General features: G+C 34.2%; 2 protein-coding genes across 2 annotated transcripts; both read right to left on the reverse strand.

The window, feature by feature from the left end:
- Positions 1-272: 272 nt before the first annotated feature.
- LOC118749668 (cytochrome P450 6a9-like) lies at positions 273-4,005 on the reverse strand. The gene is made up of 2 exons (XM_036484467.1): positions 2,768-4,005; positions 273-1,109 (listed from the first exon to the last, which is right to left on the reverse strand). Exons 1-2 carry the CDS (start codon positions 3,846-3,848, stop codon positions 694-696), a joined length of 1,497 nt encoding a protein of 498 aa, XP_036340360.1. The 5' UTR covers positions 3,849-4,005; the 3' UTR covers positions 273-693.
- A 12,631-nt stretch (positions 4,006-16,636) lies between these two features.
- On the reverse strand, positions 16,637-17,912 carry LOC118749670 (probable cytochrome P450 6a13). Its single transcript, XM_036484469.1, has 2 exons — positions 17,882-17,912; positions 16,637-17,180 (listed from the first exon to the last, which is right to left on the reverse strand). Exons 1-2 carry the CDS (start codon positions 17,910-17,912, stop codon positions 16,765-16,767), a joined length of 447 nt encoding a protein of 148 aa, XP_036340362.1. The 3' UTR covers positions 16,637-16,764.
- Positions 17,913-19,478: the final 1,566 nt, after the last annotated feature.

Below are 19,478 nucleotides of genomic sequence, written 5' to 3' on the forward strand. Positions count from 1 at the left end.
CTCAACTCAACTCAACTCAACTCAACTCAACTCAACTCAACTCAACTTAACTTAACTTAACTTAACTTAACTTAACTCAACTCAACTCAACTGCCAACTCAATATATTCAAAAACAAATCATTGCCGCCGAATTGAGAAAACGATTCTACTTTTCTTTATTTTTATCATGATTGGCAGTAATCCACTTGAAAGAAGAAAACTTAAAACAAAATTAATATCTATAGCTTACTAAAATCCAAAACGCTGGGGGTTTTATGTATGAAATAAAATTCTCAATTCTACTGTATCTTGTGTAATATAGATTTTGACAGTTTTACACACAGTTTGCGAACACAAAAAATTCAGCTTCAGTAAATCTTTCCTGTGTATTTGGAATCCTTTACTTAATAGCTGTAAACATATATTTTTATTGATTCTCAAAAATTTGGTTCAAGATTTTAGAATAAATAGTTTGTTATTATCAAATAGAAAAGGGCGTCAATGCATGATTCGCCTGGGGTGCCCAATTCGTTAAAGCCGGCCATGTATACATCTCTACATAAATTAGGCAGTGTACTATATTTCTTATAATATCACATACTTACAACGATATCTTATCATGTCTGTTTCTAGACATACATATGTATGTAGGTATGAATAATCTTAAGACTTATCTGGCCCCACTCATGTACGTACTCAGTATATGTATGCGTTTACAGCCGCTCCACTTTCAGCCATACTTCGCTGCCTGGTACTAGCACTATGCTATATTTAGATATCTCTATTTGTTTTGGCGTTTTCTCGCACAAACTAAAACGATAAGATTTCAATAGCGTTATCAATCCAACACGCACTTGCATGCGTCCAAAACGTAGGCCAATGCAATTGCGTGGTCCATCGCCAAAGCCGAGGAAGGCTTGAGGATGACGCTTTTGCACTTCTACTGGATCGAAGCGTTCCGGGCGGAATTCGTGTGGATTTTTATATATATCCGGATCGTAGTGTATCTCCTTGATTGGTACGAAAATGCGTGTGCCTTTCTCAAGTGTAATGTCGGTGTCGGGCAATTTGTAGTCTTCGACTGAAATGCGTGTAAGCGATGCCAAGGCAGGATATTTGCGAAGAGTTTCTAGAAAGAAGAAAAAATTAAGCAATTGTTATCAGTATGTCAATCACTCCAAAAATTTCCACTAATATTTATATAGGGCTTATGTATGTATGTATGTGTTTGAGTCTTTTATATAGAAACTTGATAAATTTTTTAGTAAAAGTTGGTATGGACCAATCAGCTTCAACTCCTTTCTAATCAAAATATTAAAAAAAAAACGCTATATGACTCTCATCAGGGAGACTTACATATCTCAAGACGAAGCCACTATGCGTAAGTCAGTAAGCGGGAAAATCTATTACCACAGCAATAATTTAAAACATTTCTTGGTACTTATATCAGTTGGTTTTCACAATATCTCTTACGAAGCCATATCCTTGGGTATGACAAGAACAGATATCTCTAACTTTATAACCGTCTAGGTCACAAATACGATGACTTCTAAAACTATAGAAGTTGAGCTAGGAGACCTCTGACACCTAGTTACGGCCACCAGTGGCTGCCCTCCAGTGGCGGAGAGTCCTGGTTCCCCTGCTATGCACGCTGGCTATGTATGCATTTTTAGAAAAGCTCAAAGGCAATATATTTAATACAAATACCTATGTAGAGAGAGGAGATTCCGCATCTACTTTTGTAAGCAGTCATGAGGAGACCACTTCGAGTTTCAGTATATGCGCCAGTGTCATTTTCTGTGAAAATTATTGGAAAACTCTGCTTACATAACGAGTTCGAAGAACAAAATTAAGACAAACTGTTGCCCATCACTATCCAATCTAGTGCAACTTCTGCAGCTGAAAACTGAGCTGGAAGGAAAATTATAGTTTTTTTCGGGTTACCCAGACCGTTGTGTTGAAACTCTGGTTCCGAATAGAAACTTCGCCATGAAAATCCTTAGTAAGGAGGTGTGCATAGAAAACTATTATCCTCCACCCGGTAGTATATGCAGTAATTTTCACAGATGGTTCAAAAATTAACGGCGGAGAGGGTATGCCCTTCGCCGCTAGCAAATTGCTTTAAACTAACTACGATCTGTCGACGAAAAACTTGTCCTGTGTGGGATCTAAAGAGGCAGGATATATCTCACACAATTGGTACTCCAATAGACGTCTGTCTTATAGGTAAAAACGCAGAATGGCTCGGAGTGCCATACCCTAAATGCCGCAAAAGTTGGAAAAACAACGAGGAGTAGGAGACATTCTCTGTAACTATCCCGCATTATCGACCTTGACGAATTGGCAGATTTAAACTTTAGGTGCCTGACGAATTTCCTCAAGGATTCAAAATGGTTCAGCAAGCGAGGGTGAAAACTCCCTGCGTAGCAGTACCAGCCAAATCTACCTATCTATCTACTCATTTATAAAGCGCCTTGTTGGACTACTCTCGGAATAGAATGAATAGAAACTCCATCGGCCATCTCAGTGTCTTAAAATCTTAAAGCCCAGAAAAAGTGATTAATTTTTGTAGGAAGTAGAACTATTTTATTGCCGAATATAGGTGTTATCGAAATATTTGCACCCCTAGGTTAAGCATACACATTTGTTTTTTTTTTCGAAATTGCCTTGCAAAAATACTTTGGACTCACTCAGGGGTGTATAGCGAACTTTTGTTTGTTTGCCTGTAAGATTGTACGACGTAATGCCCATAATTATCGACTCTATCATTTAGTCTCACTTATGTACCTGTGATCACCTGATCCAAATAGGTCATTTCCATCATCGCCTCGTAAGTCAACTCGCCGCTGTACTTCTCCAGCACTTTGACAATTTCAGCTCTCAATTTCTCCTGCAACTGCGGATTCTTGGCCATCTCATATAGGCCATAAGTCATATTACTCGAACTGGTCTCAAATCCAGCAGCAAAGAAGATGAATACCTGTGCAGCCATCTCTTCGTAAGTCAACATAGGTTTACCGTTTTCGTCCCTAGTATTTTTCATCTCAATCAGCAAGTTAATAAAATCGTTGCGTTGAATTTTCTGCTCCTCACGCAGACGCACCGTGTCACGCACCAGCCGCATTATAAACTCTTCAACCTCTTTGGTTGTGCGCCTAAAATATTTTAATATTTTAAATATCCCCGAATAGGTGATCAAAAACAAGCGCAGGCGTATTGAAAGAAAATTTGGATAGAAAATTTGCCGTCCAATGCGCCGAAATTCTACATTAGGATCTTTCAAACTATTGCATTCTACACCAAAGGCACAAGTGCCGATAACATCGGTAGTATAGCGTCCCATCATGTCGTGCAGCTCAATAACACCGTCCTTGGCTTGCGTCAATTCCTCGCTGAAGGCCTCATCAAGCTGACGTGCCACCGCCACCAGTGTGGGAAACATAAACTTCATTTTGGCCGATGTGAATGTGGGTGAAAGTTTGATGCGCAATGGGCGCCACCTCTCACCGTGCAGAGCAAAAAGATTTGCGCTGATTGAATTGCCAAGATCGGCACTATATTGAAAACGATCGGTGAATTTATTGAAATCTTTAATAAGAATAGCCTTCACCAAATCCAAATCGAGTATTACCAACAATGGTTTGGTGAAGATGTATGTACCAACAAATTTGGCCTTGCCACGAAATTGCTGATAGGCATCGCTCACAATTTCCGATCTGCTTATGCTACGCAGGCGAGAGATGTTACCAAATAGAAAGTTCATTTTCATCTGAGGTACACCCAGCAGCTCCCAGTATTGATACTTGTAGTGCAGGTAGCTGATCAGCAGCGAGAAAAGTGTGATGAATATTATAAGGTAGAAATCCATTTTGTAGCGTTGGAGTTGGCAGGAATAGTGGTAGTGGAGGAGAGATTTAATTTTTTTAACTAGTACAGATAATTTTCGGAGTTTTCACTTTTAGTAGTTGCTATTTTGATTTGGAGTATTTTCCTTCATTTTAAAATATTTAAAGCACTAATACCTCCTTTGGAAATTACTTGCCTGCGCAACAGATGTATTTTAAGCGACTGTCGCACAGATTTGCAGAAACTCTACTGCACTACTAGATAGACATAATTCAGTTTATAGAGTTAGACATGAATACATGCGTTAATTCACATACATATGTATGTGTACTTACATGTGTATGCCTGTATGTAAACGCGTCCCTGCAGGAAATGTATCTACCTATAAGCTAACTTTAGGTTGATTACGAAGGAGCTATAATTCGCTTACCTCTGCATTAGATGTAGTCAAGGGTGGTTACGTCTGCATTTGCTGTAACTAACTTGTAACTAACTACTTTTGTACATAAAATATCAATAGGAAAAGCAAAATATTTTATTTTTATTTTTATTTTTTAGTTTTATTTTTTATTTACTTTATTTATTTTATCACATTTCATATTTGTTTACATATTCTGCTGTAGGTGGTCCCACATTCGAACTCCGTCAGACATAACTTCAAAATGATAATATGGAATTTCGATCTTCCTTTTATTTATTCTCGATTCGATAAAGTATTTGCGAAGTGCAGGACATTTAAATAGAAACGCGTTTAAAGAAAACAATCTCAAGCTTTACTTCTACATTACTTGTCCACTTGTTTCAAGTTAGCTTTTTGTAGCTAACTACAAGTTATACATTTTATAGAAATCCCGCAAAAAAGCTAGCTACAAGTGGGTTATTTTTTAACAATTGATAATTTTTTTCTGCAGGATTAAGATGCAATCTAAATAAGGCGATAAATTTGTAGCTATCGTGCGTCGTTTCATATTCATATTCATTTTATCGTGCAATATCTTAAAATGACACCATTCTTGGCAAAGTTGCCATCCTAACTTAAAAAAAAATTTTCCTCCTAAGCTATAATAGTTATGGAGATGAAATTTCGTACACTTATATAAATATTTATACGTTATTATACAAAAACAACAATGCCAAAGAGTTATACATACTCGAATTTTCAATGATTCTCTTTCTTAACAATTAAATTTTTTTTGTGTTTTTCATGCTATCATAAAAAAACAACTATGCAGAAATTTTCCTTTAATAAACTGTAAAACGATTTTTGTCCCTATTATTATTTTCGAAAATATTTATATATTTAAGTTTTACGAAAGATAATCGATTGGCGCATATTTCTGTTCAATTGCCGTTTTATAGTGGCGTAAATAACGCAAAAGAATTTTGTTTAAAAACAAAATTACTGAAATTACTATGAAAAAATATTGATACAAATTGGCATTGCTGTTAGTGTGCGAAATATAACTCGATATCTATTAGAATAGATTAGGAGAAGCTTATATTTCTAAAATTTGCCATGTCATTATGATTGTTAATAACATTGACAAATATTGAATTTTGCAAAATAATGGGTGTTCCATGATTTTTAATCTATACATATAATAAAATTGTAGCAGGACGATGTCTGTGCCTTATAGATATTAATTAAAAATCAGTATGGGGGATCTTTATTAGAGCAACAGAAGCCAAATCAACAGTTTTTAGAATTTGTGTCTGTCTGTCTGCCTACCTGTCTGTCTGTATGTTTGTATGCGCATCACTCGAAAACTAATGCATGAAATCGAATGCAGTTTTCACTGTTGTATTGCCTGAGGTCTAGCTTAAAATATAGAAGAAAAAATTAAAGAGCTGCCACCTGTTTGAAAATTTCATTTGAAGTAACATGATAAGTTATTTGGTTTTGTTATTAAAACAATTATATTCAACACTCTTTATTGAGATTGATGTCTTTTTTTTTTAATGAAAAACTATTGTGGAAAAGCAACAATAATTTGAAAAAATGGTAAAAGTGATAGCTATGAATCGGAATAGTTTTTCAATAAAAAAGCGGCCTCAAGCTCAATAACAATTGTTGAAGTAAATTGGTAAGATAAACTAAATATTGCAAAGAATAAGAAGGCATACAGACGAAAAAAGTTATGTGGAAGGTTGCCACATGTTTGACAATTTAATAAGACAAATTAAATATTGCAATATAGGTATCAAACTAAAGAGGTCTAGGAAAGTTTACTGCCGAAAATATTTTTGAGTGGGTTGCCAGCTGTTTGAAAAATTTTATTCATTTTAATTGATAATATATGTAAATAAAATATTATAATACTCGTGTTGAACTAAAGGGATTTAAGAAAATTTACTGTCGAGCATATTTTTCAAGCGGGCTACCACCTACTTGAAAACTGGAATTCAATTAATCTGATAAGGTAAGGCCAATATTGAATTAGTACGCATTTGAAAAAAGTGCGCGAGACTCGATAAATTATATAAATTAAACTTCCAGGAGAAATCCGATACTTTACCTACCGAAAATATATTAACTAACATCCACATTTATAAAAAAAGAAGGCTCTATAAATCGAAAATTTGTTTAAAAATCTCCCCTCATAAAGCTCTTTAATATATTTTCTTTTTTATGAATGAGGCCATTCGAGTATTGGGCGGGAGTAACAACACAAAAATTCTTTTAAGGCGCAGTGAAGCACGCCGGATATTTACTCGTTGTGAAATAAAAGTCATAAATTATTTTACGCTAAGCTTTATTTATATGTTTATATAAAGTTAATAGACTGTTATTAATATCCGACAAATGGCCTGCCTGTCTTTAGTGTTAGACCCTTATTCTTCTCCATAAACATTTCAATAAAAATTTCATGTAAAAGGCCCAGTGGCCAGATTTTGCTAATTTCAATTTCGATCTTCGACTGAGGAATTGTTGTTGGTTTATTGGCATACACGAGAGATTTTTAAAAACTCCAAAGGAAGAAATCGGAAGGCGCCAACTCGCATGATCTTACTGGTCAGCTCTAATATCCATTACGTGAGATGACACGACTGTAAACAATATAATATAAAAATATTTGTAGTGTGCATTAACAATAACGATTCGTTGCTCGACTAAATACCATTGCATGGCTACTAATAGCAAATAATTAACATTATTGTTATACGTTTTTTTTCTGATGCATTGCGATAAAATTAAAAATGCAGCGCAATGCAAAAAGCGTGTTCTTGTTGGGACACTCTTTATTTATATGCCAGCACAAGCGCTAAATATATGTACATTAGGCATATGACTTTTCCCCTTTTTTTGGAAAGAGTAAATCTACATGGTATAATACAATGAGTTTTTATATATCAAACTGGGATATGATCTTGATTTAAGAAAATTTTTAGTAATTCAATTCGATTTATTTTAAGGAAAAGACAACTGAAATTCGCTGACCACGTCTGGCGATAATTGCAATTTAGTTAACTGACTTTTTCAAACGATAAAACAGAAGTATAGCTATATCTGTAAAACTGGTCTACTTTCATGAAATTTTATTCCATATTCGGATTAAGGAGAAAATTTTACATGTGAAATGATGGTCAATTGGCTAAAATTAGAATTACATTAACCTAGTGTCATCAGATTTTTTGAAAAAAAAATTTACTAAAATTTAGCTACCTTATTTTTTTCATCCGGTGTAACTCTTTCCTGTATTCTATAAAGAATTTATTTGGCTACCTATCAGCAAATTTTCAACCAAAGAACACAAAACTGGACAAAAAGAATTACCACAACAGGGCTGATTAACATATTCGAAGAATTTTTTAAAATATTAGAAAAGTAGGTGCTGAAATAGTTGTCATGGTGCAAGTTTTGGCCTTTATTATATTGCCAAAGTTTAAAGCTCAATTGCTTCCAGTCTGTCAATTTATATGCGGTGCATGGTTTAGTGTTTGGTTATCTGACCACAGCTTTGATAAAAACGATTTTGCATTATTTGAAAAATCCTCCTTTCAGTTTAGAAAAGCACACAGCCGTTTTTTTAAGAAACTCAGTAAAATCCGGCAATCTGCGAATCCGCTACTGTTAACCAGCATTGGAGTAATATCTGTGCGGAACGAACAATTAAAGCGGTTGAGGTTGTATGTATTTTATACCTGAAAAACGCCGCGTACTTTGAATTTAAATTTAATATCTTTTAATTTATAATTTATATATACTAGCATTTATTAATGTGTAATTAAAATTAATGGAAACAAATTTAATGAAACCGAAATGAACAGTTTAAAACTAGTGTTTCCTGCGGAGGTTTTTTTTTGACAAATTGACACAAAAACATTATTTTTGTTGTTTTTCACGATTTCTAAGTATCGAGTAACAGGTAGAAATTTTCGCAAAAAATAATCATACGCCTAATGTATGTATGTCACTGATAGGCACTGCCTTGCGCGCGGGCAAAGCTCTTTTAAGCTTTCTATACATTTTGTAAAGCCGCGAGCAGAGTAAAAGCTCTTTCTGCCCAATGCTGATGTATGTACATTAGACTGCATAACCAAAAAAAATATTTCGGAAAAATATTATGAAAATACCTCCAAAAATTGCGTTTTTTATAAATAAAAATGACAAAACAGATTAAGCTTAAAAAATCTGCTTAAAAATATTTCCAACGGAATCGTAATAATGAGATTTTTTATGCTTTCTTTTATTAATTATTCAAAGATTGATTTCTGTCCAAAAAGAAGTTATTCCTGTCCCAATTGTTTTTTTTTTTTTCAAATACCAACATATCTTAATTCAACTTTGAATGACGTTTGTTCATCCTACCTTTCTCTTTCATCATTTAAATGAGTTTATTAGCAAAGAAATAAAACGGGTGGGGGAAATACTTTTCCAATAATATATCACAAGTCTAAATCGGAAGAGATTAGATTCAGTTATTCGAGTGTTTTTTTATATCAACCTTTAAAGAAACTTAAAAAACAGCATTAAAAATCTCATTATGATGATTCCGTTCAGATTTTTTTATAATCTTTTTAGACTATATTCATACAAATTTTTAAGCTTAAACCGTTTGTCGTTTGAGGGGATTTAAAAAAAAAATCTTTAGGAAACTATTTTTATTCATAAAAAATTCCATTTTTGGAGATATTTTCAAATTGGTCCAGTTCACGTAAATCTTAATATTTTTCCGAAATATTTTGGTGGACGTCTTAAAATATAATAGATTTTATAATTCCAATGGAAACAAAGTACCAAATTTTGATTTTTTTTTTATATAGGGAGTGATGCAGTCTAATGTACATATATATGTACTTTACAATGATATACACTTTTTTTCGAAAACCGTGACTTAGCGAAATTTTCTTGGTACACCTCACCCGACCTTACCATTTGTTTATATTTATATGACTTTGAAGTCATAAAATAAAGTTGTATTGTTTACAGTACAGAAGGCTTTATACCATTCATGAACATCTGAAAATTTTACTTTAACAGATCACTGTATTTGAAAAAAATTATATATTCACAGCGCACATATGAAAAATCTTATCTAAACAAGATATACCTTACATAGCACCAATCTAAGTGTTTTTCACCACAATTTAATGGGTTTAGCTTCCAACATAAAGGAGATATGTATATCGCAAAAACTGCTATCTGAACAATGAATGGTATAAGAGATAAAGCTCATACAGCATAGATTTTGACGATTTTCTCAGCAGACTTTGTTTTATTATTTATAAAGTAGCTTACTAAATTTATCGGTTTTAGCTGTCCAAATAAATGAGTTTTACAGTAACACTCCATATCTGAACAACCAGTTGTATGGAGGCAATAAAGAGGTTATAGTGACCCGATCTTTTTTTTTAATTTTACTGTAAACTCTCCGTTGATAATGAGTGAAAATAGTGCGAAATTTTATGTTTCTAGCTGTATATGTGGTGAAGTTTTAACAAATAATCTCATATCTGAACAATCAGTTGTATGGGAGCTATATGTAAAAGTGACCCGATCTTTGTTATTTTCACTGTATATTCTGTTGTTAATGGGTGGAAGTATTGTAAAATTTCATGTTCCTTGGTGCATAAATGGAGGAGTTATAACGAAAATTCTCATAACTGAACAATCAGTTGTATGGGAGATATATGTTATAGTGACCCGATCTTTGTTATTTCCACTGTAAGTATTCTGTTAGTAATGAGTGGAAGCGGTGCGAATTTTGATGTTTCTAGCTGCATAAATGGAGAAGTTATGGCAAAAAATCTCATTTCTGAACAATCAGTTGTATGAAGGCTATAGTTTATAGTAACCCGATCTTTGCCATTTTGACTGAAAGTATTTTTTTATAATGAGTGACAACAGTGCGAAATTTTATGTTCCTAGCTACTTAACTGGAGTAGTTATAACGAAAAATCTTACATCTGAGCAATCAGTTGTATGGGAGCTATAGGTTACAGTGACCCGATCTTTGTAATTTCCACTCTAAGTTTTCTGTTGATAATAGATGGAAGTATTGCAAAATTTCACTTCCCTATCTGCATAAATGGAGAAGTTGTAACGAAAAATCTCATATCTGAACAATCAGTTGTATGGAAGCTATATGTTATAGTAGTCCGATTCTTGCGGTTCCGACCAATGTTTATAACATTATAAAAATACACCCACCTACCAAATTTAATCCGGATATCTCGAAAACTGAGAGACTAGATTGCATACAAACAGACGGACAGACAGACAGACAGACAAACGGACAGACAGACAGACGGACAGACGGCCATGGCTAAATCGACTCAGCTCGACGTTCTGATCATTTAAGTATTCATTTGAATGGGTATATCTCTTCTTATTCTGGAACTTACAAACATCGGACCAAAGTTATAATACCATTCCATGCCCATGAAAGGTATAAAAAGTTCAAAGTTTAAGAAATAAATATCTATATAGAACATTTAATGTGAACATACTTAGTGCAATGAAATCATAAAATTATTTGATTTATTGAGAAGCGCACTCAATGACAAAGCGATTGGGCTATCTGCTTACATTGTTGAAGTCATTCATTGAAGTCAAGTTTATCGGTATCTTTGCAGCTCCGCTCCTCCTCATTCCGCGTGAAGGCGCCTAGCTTCGATTCGCTTGGCTTACCGCCGCACGGTATTTGGACTATAGGTAGGTAGGAGGAAAAAATAGTAAACGTGAACCATTTTCGCTGAAACTTCAAGGCCTGACAAACCGGTACCCATAATTTTTTAACTGATAAACTTCTTCTTCTTCTTATTTGGCAATGTAACCGCCTAAGCGATTTTGGCGTTAAAAGTACGGAAGCACCCTCTGGCGGCCCTCAAAAGAAAAAATTATTGCCAGAAATGGATTCCTCGACCCCAAAAACCTCCAGACACACATTCTGGCTAGTTTTCAATACAGCTGTTTAAACAGCTGAGCTATATATGTATATATATAGATTGGCGCTTACACATACGTTAGTGTTTGGCCGAGCCTCTCCTCCGACTTGTGGCGTGCGCCATGATGTTGTCGCACAAAGCGGAGGGACCTACAGTTTTACGCCGACTCCGAACGGCGATTGTATTTTTATGAGAAGTTGTTTTTCATGGCAGAAATACACTCGGAGGTTTGCCATTGCCTGCCGAGGGACGACCGCTGTTAAGAAAAAACCTTTCTTCTACATAATGCGATGTTGCTTTGACCAGGGCTTGACCCAGGTGCTGATGAGTGAAAGCGCGCACTGCTTACCACTACACCACAGCGGCCCACTACACCACAGCGGAGCTACTTTTTGTAAAAAAAAACTAGATAGAAAAAAATCGCTGGCTCAAAATTCCTTTTAGACCTTTGGTTTCTTGGGGGGCAAAAATGCTTGAAATGAACCAAATAATCATAATCGTGATGTGCCTCTGTTAATTTTTTTGGGCCCTTACAAATCGACCCGCCCTAATATTTATACTAATTCACTGAGAAAAAAATAAACCAGAAATTTGTTAATATTACCAAATTTAAATACTAAGAGGAATTTATTTTGATTTTTGTTTGATATTAATTAACAATGCCATGGATGATAATTTCAACAAAGATTTGGCAGTATTAACCACACTTTTGTTCACATTAACCAAATTTTTGGTTGCTGATTTTTTTGGTTTGAGTATGGTTATACTTTTTCGTAATTGGGGGATACAAAACAAAAATTTTTATTATCATTTTAACACTTTGGCCTCTGAGACGATTCGAACCCGCATCTTCTGAAAGCAAATAAAAGCAAGCATCTCTGCACATTCAGCCACAGCGGTTCTGCAAATTTACCTTCAAATGTTGAACTTGAAGAAGTTTTCTTTGTCGTTTGATCATGTTCTGCACTTCACGGGTGCTTTTTCGTAAATAAGAAAAACAAAAAGAAAACACTACACTGCCTCTGGCGGCATTCGAACCAGAATCCGCTGGAAGTCAACAATAACAGCAAGCATCTCTGCACAGCCAGACAAATTTGTTTTCAAATGATCAACTTGAATCACACTTCTTACAATCGGCTTATTTATCATGACAAATGAAACCATAACTTGGTTTAAAAAACCATTGTGCTTTTGGCTCAGTGTGAGTTGAGCAAATAAACGCGACCTAAGAAAATATCTATTGTGCTGGCCTTACAAAAGTTCACTCCAATCTAAAAGAACTTCTAATACTAAATCTTTTAGAGGGTGTCATGTCTCAGATTCTGAACGGAGACGATAATCGCTCCCCGATATATAAGAGTCTTAGTGCCGTTTTCTTATGTAGGTTGTAAAATTTATCTGCCCTTTAAAGACGTTTTTTTCAGAACAAAATTTGTGTTTAAAGGGCAAACAAATTTTAAAACATACATGAGAAAACGGTACTTAGATATATGATACCTACGAGGGAAATCTCATAATATATTCTAGCCAAAGAATATGAAGTCTACTCAGATAGTCTGTGAAAGTGGTCAGGCCTTCCGGACTCAAATTCAGAAGTCGTTCCGAGATTCATTTAGTGGGAGTGGGTTTCAAGATTGTCATCCGCCATAGCTTTGATGTGTAAGCTCTGTTGCATTTAGCGTTGCCGACCGTACTATATTGTGGTATTGTACTATTTTTTGGGTCCGCGTACTATATACTGTTAGAAAAAATACAGTATGCAAAAATACTATATTCCTTCAGTTATAAATGTAAATATATTTCAGCAATTTGCAACTAAGAAGATTTACAAAATTTACTTACAATTAGTCAATTTTTATTGTGGCGTATTCATATTTATTTCAATAGTGTTATTGAGCTTTTACCTAAAATTATTTCGCTTATGCTCTCTATTCCAGCAATTTCGGCATTCACAGAAAGAGTTTTTACTATTAAGATTGTGAAATGGTCAGATGGGAGAAATAAAGCGACTATCTCACTAATAAAAAATGAACTTTTGATTTATATCAATTTAAATATTGATTGCGATAAAGCATATGATACTTTCAAAGAAATATATTTTTTTATAGAGGAAATGCATAAGAAAGAAAAAAGACGAAAACTTAAAAAGCATTTTTACTTTTTCTTAAAAAAAAAATACTATATAGTATATTTGAAGTTTACTATATTTTTTTCAGATTTTTTTGAAAAAGTACTATACATTTCTTAGAAAATGTTGGCAACCCTAGTTGCATTCCACGTTTTTCGTGAACGTCAACTCATTCGTTGACATCAAAACCCTTATGTCCCGGTACCAACCAAAGGGCTTCCCTTACCCAGTTTTGCGTGCTCAATTAAACAATCAATAGAGTCTTTTAGCTGTCCAAAAGTCTTGATGACTGTCAGACAAGATATTTATCTTGGCCCCATTTCACTTTCTACAAAGACTTTAACTGTTTAAATTAAACCTTAATCTACCCCTCTTGCGATAACCAAATCTTCGAAATTTCCGGTTGGGATTAAGTTACGTTGACTTTGCTTCTTTTGGTGAGCTTTAGGACAATTATTGATACACTCTTTTCAGCGCACCATTTCTCAATCAGTTTTAAGGCTGTCTGGAATCTACAATCAATATTACAGCCACCACATAGATGAGCAGCTTATCTGCATAGCCAAAATCGGTTTCTATTAAACTTTCCAGGATCTCTTGCCTACTGTCTCCTAAATAATTCACGCGACCAAAGGGGCAATTTGACCCTTTTTAGGCGCCAATACCCTTTGACCTGAATTTTTGAAGATTTTTTGGCCCCTTTTCAAAACTATGTGACTTTTGCGCCCTTTCAGAGATTTTGTTTTAGGAAATTTTAACAGCACCATGCTATTAAAAGATATTTCCTCCTGTAAGTATGAAAAAATGCACCACTTAAAACTTTTAAAGGAAATGCAACTCTCCTCCTTGCAGCAACTCGGTTACAGGGTTAAGCGCGAAGAGTAGAAAACTCGAAAACTTCGAAAATAATCCCGAGATTCAGTAATTTGGCAGTTCAGTCAGAGTTTGTTTTTGTATAACACATGCTATGAGCTGAAGTAAATATAAAAGAAAAACATTCCAAATGCAACGTGAAAAAATTGAAAAATGTAAATTGTATGAATTAATAGACCAAAAGGCAACACTGAAATTTACGAACTAAATACTTTTCGTAGGTGTGGTTCGCGACTAGTTAGCCTCGAAAGTTTATAAAATGTTTGGCAATTGTTTTTCGAGGTATCTTCTGGCAATGGCTAGCAGTGAATGAAGGATTTTGCTTTTGAAAGGTAACCCAATATGAAAGGTAATATGTTCTCGTATTTCTGTTAACAACAGTACTCTGTAAGCTTTGCATTGCTTTAACATAAAAGTTTTTAAAAAGCTTTAAGGCGATGCGATTCAGAAATCAAAGCTTTTAAAAGCTTCTAACGTCAAAGCAACAAAGCTTTCTTGGCAATAAACTAGGCTAACAGTGCTTTCAAACTTAAAAGCTTTTACCGGAAAATAATTGTACGTATTTGTGTAAGTGTGTGCCAAATGATGGCTCGTTTGTAGTTAGCGAAGCTTGATGGTGGTTAAATTGAAATAGCAGTAGGTTAAGACTTTTTGTAATTTTGGTCTTATTCAGTTAGTAAACCTCATAAGCAAATAGCTTTGACTACTATGTAGTAATGTTTAACAATTAATGTAACTATTGTTAACACACGCACTTGGGGTTTGAGAAAAAAGCAAATATTTTATTTTATAATAACAAGTAGATACAATCTGGATTTTTGTACTTATACTAATTCAATAATTGCTCCCTAATAAGCAAACAAGTTTTTGAAATATTGAAATTTTTTGGAATAAAAAAAAAAATCGAGGATTCAACACTTTGTTAGAGCCAGTATCTCTACTTCTAAGAACACTAGATATTCGACGATTTGCCAACTTAAGTCTCATTCAAATGAAAAAGCATTTTTGCACATTCGACAGTTTACCATGGTTATACTGAGTTAATTTTTTCTGTTTACTACTTCAAGGAAGGCGCCTACTGCTTAATCTTTGTGCGTAAAGGCTTCATCTAACGACTTTAGCTGGAGAAATGTTTACTAACTGGCAGGCAGCGGAAAGATTCCGATTGTATTTCTACCATAAAAAAAAAATCATTTTGAAGATAATATTCTATTAAAGAAAAGTGTAAGATTGCACGGGGTGAATGAGTTTGCACATAATGATATCAGCACACTCAAAGATAAAAAGAGACTTTGTAGGTTCAAAGGTCGAAACACCCACATAAGGATGCCTTTTTTTCTGAGAAGGAAGCATATGAAGTCTAAAGTCAAACCCGTTCCCGAACTTAACCTTCTGCCGTCTAATAAGTACCTCTCCCCCGATACTGCTGTCAGCTATTTCATCGGGAGGTGGCTAAAGCGCTGAGCTCTAGGTTCGTTACTGTCTTGATGCCACAGAGTGTGTAGTTTTCTGTTATAAATCTCTAATTATGACTAAGTTTCATGTCTTATTTTATTACTGAGTAGAAAAATGACAAGTCCGATAAATGCCAATTAGTACTGCATTGGAACGATAATAAAAAATACGCGTCAAACAAAAGGGTGTCCCATAAAAAAATTTAGATATTGATATATATTAGGGAGCACCCTACTCCGGACTCTACGAGAATAGAGGTAACGCTGCACATTCTTCAAATGTTCATGTGCACTGAAAATTCCTTTAAAAACTAAAAACTCCAACTTCGTGGCGGGTTAATAAGTTATCAACAAATAGTCTTGATTTCGAGTTACATATGTATTAGGGATGTTACGAATGTGAAATTTTAGACATCCGCGTATGCGAATGCGAATGCGGATGTAAAGTATTTTTAAGAAACAACTATGTAGGTAAGAAAATTAAGTTATTTAGGTAAATAAAAAATTTAGAATTCAGTAATATTTAATAATGCTTATTTTATTTAGTACTTGAATTTAAAAATTGGAACATTATATGTATCTAATAGAATAGAATGAAAATGTCGGATGTATCCTTCTGACTTTCATCTTCACTTGAAGAATCTAGCATAATGGCGAGATCGTTGTTTTAACAGCGCTTCCAAGCCAAACCAGATGTGTCAGGTTTTTCGCAAAAGCTCCGCATTAATTATTGCGAATGCGAAAGTGAATGTGAATGTTAAAATTAATGCGGATGCTCCGCAATTGCGAATGCGAATGCGAAAATTCGCAACAACCCTCATATGTGTGTAGATGTGTATACAAATTAACAATTAATGTTTGATTTGTTTTTCAAGTTATAATTTTTATGACCAGTAACGGAATTGTTGCTACATAGTAAACAGGTAGATTACTTAGTATAGTAAGTGTAAATTAAGATTACTTAAGTTTATATTGGAAATTATTTCTTTTATGTTTATACATATACATCGCTCTATTTTGGGTTATACAAAACTTTTACTACAACAATGCTTCCTTATATTTAGTTGGTTAATTTGTTTACTTTTCTATAATTTTTACAGCTTTGTTGCCCTTAGCCATACGATATTATCTGGCACAAGAACTAAACCCTTCTTCATAATATCTATTCTGGGCGGTGTCTTCTCCGAAAAGGTAAAGCGATAAGATTTCAACAGTGTTATCAATCCAACACGCACTTGCATGCGTGCAAAACGTAGGCCAATACAATTGCGCGGTCCATCGCCGAAACCGAGAAAGGCCTGCGGATGACGTTTTTGTAGTTCTTCTGGCGCGAAACGTTCTGGACGAAATTCGTGTGGACTTTCATATATTTCAGGATCATGGTGTATGGCATTGATAGGTACAGCAATGTGGGTTCCCTTTTCGAGTTTTATATTCGTTCCGGGTATCGTGTACTCTTCAATTGAGATGCGAGGAAGCACTGCTAGAACGGTATACTTACGAAGTGTCTCTGAAAGGAGAATAGGCAATTGAATAGGTAAGTATTTGTATTAAATATTAAAATATAATTTATGATATAAGTCTTAGTTAACTAATTCATTAATAAGCAATGCCAAATTTAGCTACGGTAAGAGCTAAAAACTGTACAATGGAAACTTCTTTAGCGGTTGTAATGAAGTGATGGTACTGGGATAATATCGATACCCAATTTAAGAAATGGTTAAGCAGCGGGTTAAAAACACAGGAAAATATGAATATGTAGATGAAGCAAAGGAGAAGGGTTTAGATGAAAATAGCAATACAAATTTAGGGTTTACTTAATATAAGAATAAAGGTGAAGGTGATAAATACAGGCTGGAGCATGGTTCCATATGCAGAAGTCTATGCGTGCGGAGAGTGGAATTCACCGTGCAGTGGCCAAAAACCGTGCCAGCATTTTTCTTGAACCTTGCATCGACTAAGGTTAAAACTGATAAAATAATATTTCTCTGTTGCGATAAGTTCAAGTGTTTTAGCATATATGATATAAATTAGTAATGACAGTTTTTTCTATACTTGAAATACATATAATGGCGAAGGCTTAATGTAAAGTATCGGGTACCGAAAAGGAAGTATTGGGTACCGACAATACAGCACATCACTAGAGAGCAGTTTTATTAGCCGCCCTCAGTTGCCAACTCTACGATGACGTCACGCCAAAATTACTCTCACGAATTCTGCTGCAATCGGCGTAATCTTGCATTCCTTAAAAAAACAGAAGCAACGACATGTCCCTCATATCGTCGATCCGCAATCGTCTGTTTCACTTCAAACAACATCGGTCCGTTGAGTTTTTCTAAATTAAAGCACATCTGGGAATAAAAGGCAATGAGCCTTTAAGTTATGCCAAACGTAAAATACGATTATAAACCGGCGCAAGCATTTTTCAAATCTCCGACATGGCAGCAGCCAGCCTACGTAAACACTTCACAGAGTCATTTAAGGAATTTTTACCTTTTTAAAAGAATTAATGCAAAAATTTGTTTATGATGAAGATATAACTCAGTAAGCCATAAAGAATGCATTTGCCAGTAACAAAGAGCACAAAAATTTCGAAAAAATGTATAACCTTTAACTGTGGAGGTGGTGGTAAAATTTACCCCCTCTTTAAATTTGTTTGAACTACTCTCCTATGTTGCGCTCCAGCAACTTGATTCTCTCAGTATCTTCTCATTTTGTTGTCGTTTATTGATCAGTTATGTTCTTGCTGTGGAAGGTGTAGCGGGGGTGGAAAAATGCTGATGCCGGTGTAAATATTACCACTCCTCAACATTTATGCAACTTTTTCTTTCATGGACGGTTGACATGTATTTTTTACATTTACATTTTTTTAAGATGATCTCTTGTATTTATTCAAATATATATGTTTTGCTGTGAAAAGGTGCCCCTTAAGTTTTAGATTAATTTTTATTTTACACTTTTTTTTGTTTTTTTAAGTTTACTATGTGATGTTTTCGTTCTTGTGAATAATAATAGCCTTGTGAAATGAAGTGGGACTTTCGTTGATATTAAAAGAAATAAAAAACAAAACTTTGTATTTATTTTAACTTAAAAATCTAGTAGCTTAGTTTAAAAGAAAAAGTAATTATAAAATCACCAATTTGTATTCAAATTTCTAACTAAAATTCGAAGGGGTAAAATTTACCACCAGGTCATAGACTATGTCCAAAAAACTCACCTCCATAGTTAAAGGATAAAGCAACTATATGATGTATTGCTAATGTATCAATAAATTTAACAATAGCATTAAGTGAATATTATTAATAATATATTTAAAAATAATATACTTTCTCGATACGCGGGTAGCGTGGAGAGACCAAAGGAAAAAAAAAACTCACCTCACCTCACCTTCACCAGAGCTAGGTAAATAAAATTACACTACAATTACTATTACATTCCTCAGTATTTGTAATTAGGAATCAATTCCTTCAGTTCACAACAAAGGAATTGATTACGTTTTCAATTCCTTAGAAGTAATTCCAAATGTAATTATAATTTTTTTTTTTGAAATCCCTTAAAAGAAATTTCATATTGTAATTGGAATAAATTACGTGCTAGTAATGTAATTTTTTCTCAATTCCTTTTTTTTCAATTCAGTTCAAAGGAATTCGAAAAACAAAATTTTTTCCAATTGCATTCCTCAAAGTAATTTAAAAAGTAATCGAAAAATTTATAAATTTTTTCTTTTTTATTGTTGAATTGCTACAATTTTTTACATTCGTATGAGTAATTTATTATGAACTGGTTCCGTTGCGTAATTTGTACATCA

This window comes from Rhagoletis pomonella, unplaced genomic scaffold (genome assembly GCF_013731165.1).
Source record: "Rhagoletis pomonella isolate Grant_MI unplaced genomic scaffold, Rhpom_1.0 Rhpom_scaffold_00030, whole genome shotgun sequence".
NCBI lineage: Eukaryota > Metazoa > Arthropoda > Insecta > Diptera > Tephritidae > Rhagoletis > Rhagoletis pomonella.